Source organism: Rhopalosiphum padi, chromosome 3, assembly GCF_020882245.1.
Source record: "Rhopalosiphum padi isolate XX-2018 chromosome 3, ASM2088224v1, whole genome shotgun sequence".
NCBI classification, from domain to species: Eukaryota; Metazoa; Arthropoda; class Insecta; order Hemiptera; family Aphididae; genus Rhopalosiphum; species Rhopalosiphum padi.
The window spans coordinates 54,526,510-54,537,365 of record NC_083599.1 but is presented as its reverse complement, the minus strand read 5'-3'; the positions used below and the strand labels follow the sequence as shown (position 1 = coordinate 54,537,365).

The 10,856-nt window shown below is 32.0% G+C and overlaps 1 protein-coding gene across 1 annotated transcript; it reads left to right on the top strand.

Moving 5' to 3' along the window:
- Nucleotides 1–7,505: 7,505 nt before the first annotated feature.
- LOC132927446 (uncharacterized) lies at nucleotides 7,506–10,037 on the top strand. The gene is made up of 2 exons (XM_060991981.1): nucleotides 7,506–8,084; nucleotides 9,492–10,037. Exons 1-2 carry the CDS (start codon nucleotides 7,619–7,621, stop codon nucleotides 9,776–9,778), a joined length of 753 nt encoding a protein of 250 aa, XP_060847964.1. The 5' UTR covers nucleotides 7,506–7,618; the 3' UTR covers nucleotides 9,779–10,037.
- Nucleotides 10,038–10,856: the final 819 nt, after the last annotated feature.

Here is a 10,856-nt window from a genome sequence, read left to right as displayed (position 1 = left end):
AGCTAGTCTTAACTTAACTGTTTGCGCAGTCAGAGAATCGTAAACAACGCCCACGTACAAGTAGAAACAAAATCATACATGTAAAGTAAACTGGATTTGAAATGAAAATATATGTAAATTCTGATTTTTCAATTTTCATTTTTCAAATATTGTTTTCAGGTGCAGTTTGAAATTACAGTTTCTAGTTTTTTTTAACAATAATAAGGAACGGGGCACACTTTACATTACCTATATCTGTTTAAATTTAACCCAGTTAATAATCCGGGTTCAGTATATAAATACAAAAAGATCGTTTGGGTGCAGTTTACGTATGCCTGTATGTGCTACGCGATGCAATCGACTAGTATCGTGCCGCACGCGCTATTAATTTTATTTGTTTATTTACGCTGTAGCACAAATCACAAAGCATAACGTGAGTAAAGTTGCCACCGAACGTTAATGCCTATCACGAAAAAATATTTTTCGTTTATTCTTTGATAAAAGTTTTGCCGATTTTTTAAAAATATGCAAAACAAAAATATAGATAACTGCACTAAAAAGGTTTTATTCCTAATCCTTGATATACATTTTGTGAAATAAATTTCATTCTGCATTGAATCCTTTTTCAAAAACCTGTTGCAAAAGAAATGCAAATAGATGCTATACTATACTACAATTAAATACAATTGAATATAAAACACAAATGTACAATAAGCATTCAAAGTTAATTATGCGTATTATACAGACAGTTACAATAGTTAATTGATTAATTAGTAAACGTTTCGTATGCACTGTACCATACTCGACAAGCCACTGATTATAGTTTAAGAGTAAAACAAACAAGAAACATTAAATTAAAAATAATTTTTTTTTGGAAATTTCAGATGAATTTTCCATGTTATCTGCGATAGATTTTGTCACAGTCCAGTTAATTATGATAAGTGTATTAATTTACCTATGTTTCACAGCCACTCGTATAGACAAAGTACACGGCGTTCTTAGATTTACACAGATAAAGTTCGTATACACGCAGCGCCGTCGTCATTAAACGCGTACGGCTTCATTTTATAGCATTTTAATTTTAATCAATATTCATAATAAAATATGATTTTTAACTTAAAAATAACATACCTCTATAAAACAATGTATATGATTTATTTACATAAAAACCTACATATTTATTTATTATAGAATATAGTCCAGAGGTGGCCACTAAAATTAATTTCGGGAGCTGCAAATTTATGAAGCTAATTCTAAGCGACTATAAGCGGGTCACATTATTAAGATATGTTTATAAAATAATTAAATTAATTAATAATTTTACTCTAAGCTAGATGAGAACGAACTCAAGAGCCTCGCGAGCCTGGTTGTGGCCACCCCTGGTATAGTCAGCTATATAGTGCCTAAACAAATACTGATTTTGAATGCAAATAGCATGTTGTAAACTTGTAACCACCCATTAATAGCGAGAGAGAAATTCAACAACAAAGATAACAACAATTTTAGAAAAAGATAGCATAAACTTAATGTCCCAACATATTATATGCATAGATATTGACATATCTTTCTAACAATGCTCTTGATAACCTATAATGGCAGGATATGGCAGACACGCAGTCCACATATTAATTTAATGATATATATATATATATATATGGGTTATACGGCAATACCTACGTTATAGGATGTTGTCGACTAAAACGATGTACCTTATATTTAGTGGTTAATAATAGATATTTTTACTCACACGTATAGTATAGGTACTTATTAGTTATTACCTATTAGTTACTAGTCTATGAGAACTATAAAATATAATGCATTTACATTTTGATGACTAACAATAATGTAATATTTTGTGACATCTGTGCGACTGTAGTGTGAGAAATTTCGAGTGTTATACTCGTATAATATAGTAAATGTTTGAACTATACCGTCTGTTCGTCTACCGTGTATTCCTTTAAAATTGGCCGTTGAATGATAAATTGACTCCATATATAATCATATATTATTTTACAATAATGTATTGTCATTAATGTGGCTAGTTTTCAGTACAATGATTCTACAGAAAACTAGCCATATTATTATTTTTATATTCAAAACTACTTTCCTTATTTTATTTTATACTTTTACATTTAAACTTTCACTCATTATAATTATACCGACCTGAAATGTTTTATTTTCTATAATCATAATTCACATTTCACATATCCCAAACGGTTTAATCTAATATTGTAGTGTACACATATTTAATTAATACATTAGCTAAGTGTCTACTATTGTATAAAATATATGTAATATACGATACAATCAAATATGTGTGTAAACAAGATTAAAACAAAATGTGTACCTACATGGTTGCATGATTATGATTTATGATTCGGAATAAGTTTTAGACGTTGGTACTATACTATTTTACGTATATTCATTAGTCCGATTATTAAAGTAAATGTAAACAACTGCACGTTAAATCGCCATACATTAGTAGATTTTCAATATCAATGTTAAGAAATAAGAATATGAAAATATTGAAGGTAGGTACTTTTTGATATGCAATATGTTATCAAATTGTTATAAGAAATGAAAACACCGAATAGCTTTTACATAAATAATTAGTAATTTTAATCTTGTTAATATAATCATTAATGTGTATCATATTATTCATATTAAATGATCAATTTTACAATAATGTTCTGAAATAATGAATCTTTTAACACGTGTATAACTTCATGCAATTTGAATAACTTTATAATTATTAACAATAACTGTACTAGATAATATAAAAGTTAGGTAATAAAATTCAAAAATATATTTTTGTAATGTCTTAATTTAAATTTACATTATTAACTATATTATCGACGAAACGTATAAATGCATAAATTGAAGATTCTTATAATAATAGACAACGTACCTATTATCTAAATAATATAATATACACCTATTACATATGTTTCATGTGTAAAGTGATATTAAAATTTATAACTTAGTCATCTTGACAATTATACATAGTCACGCTCATTGGATGAGAAACAAAATATTATAAACTTGTGTGATATTTGACTATGATTTAGGTTATATAGATAAAACTGTTTAGGCTTGATTCAAGTGCTTGACAATTTAATATAAAATTCCAAATAAGTTATGATTATGGAATTTTTAATAACAAAGGCACGATTTTTTCATCAATATTTGAAATTTAAAATTTGTTAATTTTTTCAAATTATTTTAAAGCTTGAAATTCATAAATTTTTAAATTTTTAAATTTTCTTAAAAATGTAATACACGGTTTCTCAATTTCTCATTAATATCACTTTATGAGCGAGGCTAACGAAGAAGTGCATATTTCATTGATTTATATAAGTATATTAATATTTTCTAAAAGAAATGACTTTTTTTAACCTAATATATATTTTAAATAATATTTAATATAAAACTCAATATTATTTGACGTAGGTATTCATTTTAATCGTCTTCGTTGAATTTTAATTTGAAGACAATGATACGATGTGTATTTAATCTACATTGCGCTAATAGTCGAAAAGTTATCGACTTAAGAGAACGTCATACCTGCATGTCTTATCTCCGTCTAACGAATGTAAAACATAGCGAATTTACGCTTAACAGAATTAATTTTATGCTATTAGCATTAATACTAGAGTCTTAGAGTCAACTTACCTAAGATACAACTTAAAAGTAATACTATTATCTAGAGCATCCTACAGATTTTTTATTATATTTTAATTTTTAAGTGAGTTATATTTACATAAAATATCAAGACTTTTAAAATGATCTAACTAACTTTAAAATTAAAATACCAATAAAAACCTATGGTCGATAGTATAGTAAAATTGACTTATATTAAAGCTAACAGCATACAATTTATTCCGCTGAACGCAAATTTTCCATGTTTTACGTTCGTAAGACGGAGATAACATATGCAGGTATGACATCCTCTTAACTTATCGTAAATCCATTTATTGTTTATTCGTTGGTCAATTTGTTGTATTTAAACAAATGATATTTTACAGTATATTTAAAAAATATTATTTAATTTGAAATATGTTAAAATGCAAACTTTTTTCCGTCATATTTATTAAATATTAAATATAAATGTAGTTTTCCATATTTTTACATTATTTGTTTTTATGCATAGGTATATTATACAATTATTTGTATTTGTGTATATTTTGCCTATTTTAGCTCCTTGAACTTCTAAACCCTAGGTATGAGTATAAACAAGTATAGTATAGTCAGTAGAGTTATTAACTATCTCATAATAAAACAAAGGATGATTTTAGTTATTTTGTTGTAAATATTACTAAATATTACTCGGGCGGACTTAGAAATCGATACGTGTATTATTTTATTTTATACAAACAATGCAATTTTAAAAATATTTAGATTAATTTTAAACTATTGCCTGTTTATTCTACGAACTTATTAACACCGTTCTACGGTAATTTTAAGTGTTGACTCAAAATTTATTGTCAATTAACAAAAATATAATATGATATAACTATTTATAAGTATTATTATAATAAATTCAATATTATTGTTGAACTTACGATACTATTATATAACAATAATCTAAATCGCTGTATTATAAATTAGAATATCATTATAAATATATCATGAAATATACTTAGTTATAATAATTATATAGGCTGAATAAAAACCATTTTTACTGTGAATCGTTTTTTGATATATGTAATGACTAATGATATAGGTAAAATCGAATTGAACATGATTTTTAACACATCCATCATGGCACGCGGCGGTAATTTACTCAATAAAGTGGCACTATACAGTATACATATACTGCTGTACAAACTACAAAGTATAATACATAAGTAGTTACTTTTTTCCCTTTTTTAAAATTTATTATACGCGTATAGGTTATCTCTTTTGATTTTTATACTTATAAACCAATGCACTACTTAATTAAATGTACCTAAACATTGTATACTAACTCCATAGTAGAACAAATCCATTTAAAAATCTACTACATACATATACTAACTTACCACTATTGTAATTTTATCGTCTTTTATTTAAATTTAATAGCTTCGTTATTGGGCTTCTATCAATTTCTAGAAAATTGACTGTAAGATGCTGCCTCAACTATAATTGTATGTTACATAATGCTCGCACTGTAGTGCTACTAGTGCAGTCGATCAAAAAGAACTTCTTAAGATATTATACTCTTGGTTAGATCTGCAAAATAGTTTCAAACACAGCAATAAATAAAGGCTATATAATATATGAATATCGTAATTTTGACTGTATATGTTGCATGGCATTATATTTCAACATATACCTATACGTATTCTAAATTTTGTAAGTATGGTATATTATATTATATACTATGTTATTTTGGAATGTGTAAAGCCATGCTAACTAATAAGCTAATATTAAACTTTTATAGTAAATTATTATTACTTAAGTTAAAGAACTAATGGTGTATTGGTGTTAAATAATTTATTTTAATTTGATTTTTTATAACAAATAGGGCTGAATAATAAACGCTAACATATTATTACTGTTATTGTTTAAATTGTTTAACAGTACCTACCGCATAATCAAAATCCGTAATTAACCATATTATTTAATTACCTGACGATATTTGCTTTTTATTTAACCATAACTATGTAATTAACTTAAATGGACATTAGGCTCCTTAAGAGTTTAGTGGTTAGTAGCCTGCTTAAAATGTTGTGTATAAAACAAAACAAAAGCATTAAATCCTCCTATTGTTATATAATAATATATTATGTTTTCACTAATTAAAAGAAAATTGATTTATTAAAGTGCTGAAACTTATTTAAATTTTTTCGTAATAGTTTATTTGTAGGTACTTATTTTTTGTAAAATACACCTATACTAATAATAAATTGTATCTTTTACAATTAAACGCAGAATCAAACAATAATAATCACTAATCAGAATTTAAACCATAGAAAAGTTACAGATTGTCTAATTTTCAATGATATTAAAAAAAAGAAATAAAAAAAATATGATTGAATACGGCTCTCTTTCGGCCAGTTTTTTTTTTTATCGAAAAACCACAGGCTGTAATAGATATAATAGCAAAATGAATTAGGTGTACAAGTATCTGTAAAATATGATTAAAAAATGGAAGCTGTACTTACGCAGTACATGCACATGATAAATAAACGAAGTGGGCTGAAAAGGACCCTCCCCCCCAAAAAAAAAATCTGGGTTCGTATTGATTTTCATTTAATTTTTTTTATACACCGTGATATGATGCTGCCTACAATAGCAGATGAAATTCAAAGGTTTGCTCGCAAACACGAGACGAGGCTAGATCACCATGTCAATCCATTGGCCATCCAACTATTAGATAACTCCAAGGATATCAGACGTCTTAAGCGTCTGAAACCATACGACTTAGTTTAAGATTTTAGATTAAGGCAGGAGGCACTTCATTAGAAGTGACTCCATCAACGTGTAATATTTATATAATTTATATCTAGTATGTAAAATATGTATAATTTTTAAACATATATATAAAGACCTATGGGTCGTTTAAATAATAAAGCCTCAAAACATAAAAAAAAAAAATTGTTATATTTTTTTATGAGTAGTTTTTAAGTATTTAAAGTTTAACTGGGCGGGATGGAGTGGCATTGTAGGGTATACTCCGCAAAATGTCGGTTATCTGTTACGCTCATCTAAACTCTAAATAGGTACTTCAAAGCTTTGATTAATTATTCGTCCGAAATTTAAATTAAATTGATTTTTAAACATCGAAATCCTTTGAATACAACATTTTCAACATTTTGCTTCGAAATGCGAAATTCAAAATTGTAAAAGATCAGGAAAAAATCGTTTTATTGTAACGACGACTTTATAATAATCATTATTATTTTCAAAAGACGTTAACAGTTTTTGAAAGAGCTAAAGAACAGATATAATATAATAATGGACGTTCTTCGACGAAAGAATCGCTCCGAGAGACCATTATAATAATATTATTAGCACGCGCGCATACGTGTTTCCGGTGCGTTTATAACAAATGACGAATGGAACATAATGCATACGCATAATACTAATAATAATAATAATAATAATAATACACGCATTGCGGACGCGCGGGCGATACACGGTCTGATAACTCGGAACGCAATTAGAGGGCTCGCGGACGGCTCGCGCGGCGGTCGAAGGGAGCGGTCGTCAGCCGCTGGAAAACGGTTTCACCTGTTTACTATGTCAGTTGGTCAACGCGCGCGAGATGGCCGCGAGAGGTGGATCCGTCCGCGGAAGGGACACGGCCGCGGCGCCCGACTGTGCCGCCTCGACGCTACTCCCCCCACCGGCCCCGCCACCACCGCCACGTCACCACTGCGCACGACGAGCACCCGAAGACCGTCAATTATTTTCACGGTGCTCTCATCGGCCGTGCGGCGGACGACGGGAGGCATGACCTACGCAAGCGCCGCGTACGCGATCGTCGTCGTCACGCCAAGCGCGTAGTACCTACATGCCTACCTATATAAGGTCTCGGCCACCTGATCGGAACCATCACATCCACACCGGCGACGGTCGAGTCCGAACACGGCGCACCAGCACACCGTAATAATATATATAATATACTCGCGAATCGCAATAATATATCGTCAGCATGTCTCCTCCGTCCGTCGCGCTCTCGTCCGCTTGCGTAGCTCTGGCCGTTTTCGGTCTCGCGGCGTCCGTGCCCGTAGAACAACAACCACAACAGCAGCGGCATGAGGACGGCGGCGCGGGATCTGGTGGATTCGGCACGGTCCTGTGGTCGGTGTTGGACGACTGTTTCGGCGACGGCGACGCGGCCACGCCGGCCACCGTGTGCCTCAAGTCCAAAGCGCTGACGGCACTGGACAGGGCGCTCGGCAAGTCCGCGATTACCGTCACGGACGGCTTGACGCTGACCGCCCGGGCCGGTAAGTCGCTGTCCGTCGACCCGCAAGCCGAACGCGCCGACCGCGCCGCCCTCGATGCGGCCCCGGACGCCGACGCCAAGAACGCCCTGCTGGACGACATGCTGGCCAGCCGCATGGACAGGCTCATGTCCACCAGGACCATCGTGCTGGACGGTGCCGGCCAAGAAGGTGAGCGAATTCGACGCGCGTATTACCTATATGCGATATTGTTACTGTTATGGTCTTATATTCACTTCGAATTTGGGGGTGGAACGCTCGTGGTCGGTAATAGTTAGTACTTACAAGGCATAATGGGTGGGCCAATTCGTTTTCAAAAATTCCATGAAATTATGATATGGCATATTATATGTTTTTGTAAAAATACCCGTCGAAAAAGTAATGGTGAGAAATTGCAAACACAAGACGCGATACCGTTTTTACGCGCTTACCGTCATTTTAAAAATATAATATTTTTTTTTCTCCAAAATATGATTTAAGATCGCCAAATAGATCATCATGTTATAATATCACGTTTACGAAAAACCGCCAGTCTGAGTCACTCGGAAGCGAACTCGAAATCTTTATACTATTATATTATATTATTTGCTCATACCGAATTCGACTTTAAAACTGATAGCATCACTTAATATATTGTGCACGTATATTGTGAATTGTGAAGATTCGCTGCACCTCGCACGGACGTAAGTACGTTTTTCAACGAACATCGTTTGGAACGTCCGTGTTTGTAGATATCGCGCAATGGGCCTACCACAGTGCCACATTTATAATTGTATTATTAAATATATTATCAATAATAATGAATAATGTATTATATTGAACATATGTGGTGGCATATTATGACACTGCAATTTTAGTTGAATTCGAATTGATCTATACCAAATGTAGTTGGGCTACGGATATATATATATATATATTCATTACGCGTTTAATTATTCGTTTTCGGCGAATCCTTAAATTATTATATAATATACAAGTAATAAAGTTTAATATATCCTGGCAGCGGTCGTTATAAAATGTTCGTAGCGAAATATAATATAATTATATTATACACATCGTTTTTTCACTCTTGAGACGTGATATTATTGGCAAACCTATAAGTAGTTAATAGTTGATTTTCTATACTTGAAATCCATCACACCCTGATGTTAGCCACAAGCGATGCTGTTTATCGTTTCACGGCAGTAGTAGCATGTTGTTTTTAATAATCGTTTGTCATTAGCTCATAATTACGATATATACGATACTGTTATAACTATTGCACCCTGTTCGTTTATGTATGACAGCGATTCATTCGTTTCTCATAATAGCTCACTACTAATATTTTACAAAGGTCTATACATATAATATCTCTACATATATTTACCTATAGTATACCTATGAATACTTTTTATACTTCAATTCCTATCATCATATAATTATGATAAACAGACAAATCGTGCTTGTCGTAATGTCCGCAATATCACATGACATACAGATCGGGAGTTTGGGAAAGCGATAGCCCCCTTCATCACCCCCACCCCTAATAGACAGTAATTTTATACCTCCTAATCAATCGATTTTTCGTGCCCTTCACAGGTCGCAAGAAGAAAGACAAGGCCATGCAACAAGCCATGATGATGGCCGGTATGATGGCTGCGGCGGTCATGGGTCCAATGGCTTTCAAAATATTGGCGCTGATTGCCGGAAAGGCGCTGTTGCTGAGCAAAATCGCACTGGTGCTGTCCGGCATCATAGCACTCAAGAAACTGCTGCAACCGCAACAGGGTGGTCACGAATCCGAATCGGTGTCCCACCACTACGGCCGGAGCATGCAACAGCTCGAAGCTCATGACGTAGCGTACTCGGGCCAAAAGCCGCAGTAGACGGTACTTTGTCATAGCACTCGCATTATCGCGACGCGTTATAGTGTGCTACTATTAATTTATTATTAATTTATTTTTTATTTAATAAGCCAAGTCGCGTTGTTTTACGATTCGAAACCGGCCGTGAACAAAAATTGTATTCGTTTGGGTTTCGTACTCGTCTTTTGAAAATATATTTTAATCATTGTTTTAATATTATTTATGATGTACTAAAGAACTATAGATCTGATAAATGAAAAAAATTCAAAATATTTATGAATTCGAAGTGTTTAATTATTTTGTCTTTAAATTGACATATCTAACCATTAATTGTCACCTTTGTCCTTTTCATGGTTAAAAAAAGATTCTTTCAGTGATTTGCGGTCATATCACAATAATCTGTTTGCTAATAACATTAACACGTAAAATTATTTCTCGCGGACGAGTCTGTTTATCACACGTTTAGTAACGTGTCAATAATACAGTTGGATTTCGCAAAATCTTAAATCACAAAATAATACATAATAATGGCATGTGTCGCTTATAATAAGGTGATCATAGTATTTGTACACGAAAAACGATATTAACTCAATTCTAAAAAAAAAATGGTCGGCATATCCAGTAGTTTTTATACTTTTAATAATAATTTGATGTTTGTATTTGCCTGTTATATACTTATATATGTGGTAAATGTCACCCTTGTTAAAGGGATTCATAATATTACACTGTGCAATACTAAAATACATCAATTTAATACGTACTCGTATTCATCACTAATAACTGTTCGTCATTACTTCATGATTATTAGACAAATACAGTTGTTTATAAGTTATATCTATTAACTTAGATTTCAATAATAATTATACTGGTTTTGCTTTTACACACACACACACATATATATATATATATAAGTACAATGATATATTGATATATGGAGACAACGAAATTAAAATAGGTCGAAAAGTGTCCCGTTCGAAGTTTGTCGGGACAAAAACAGGAACCTTTAGGTATATGATGCTCATAAAAGCAATCATTCAGCCCATGAGTCTTGCCTATAAGTACTTAAGTACTTACTTGCATTTTGTTGAGTGCGAATTGT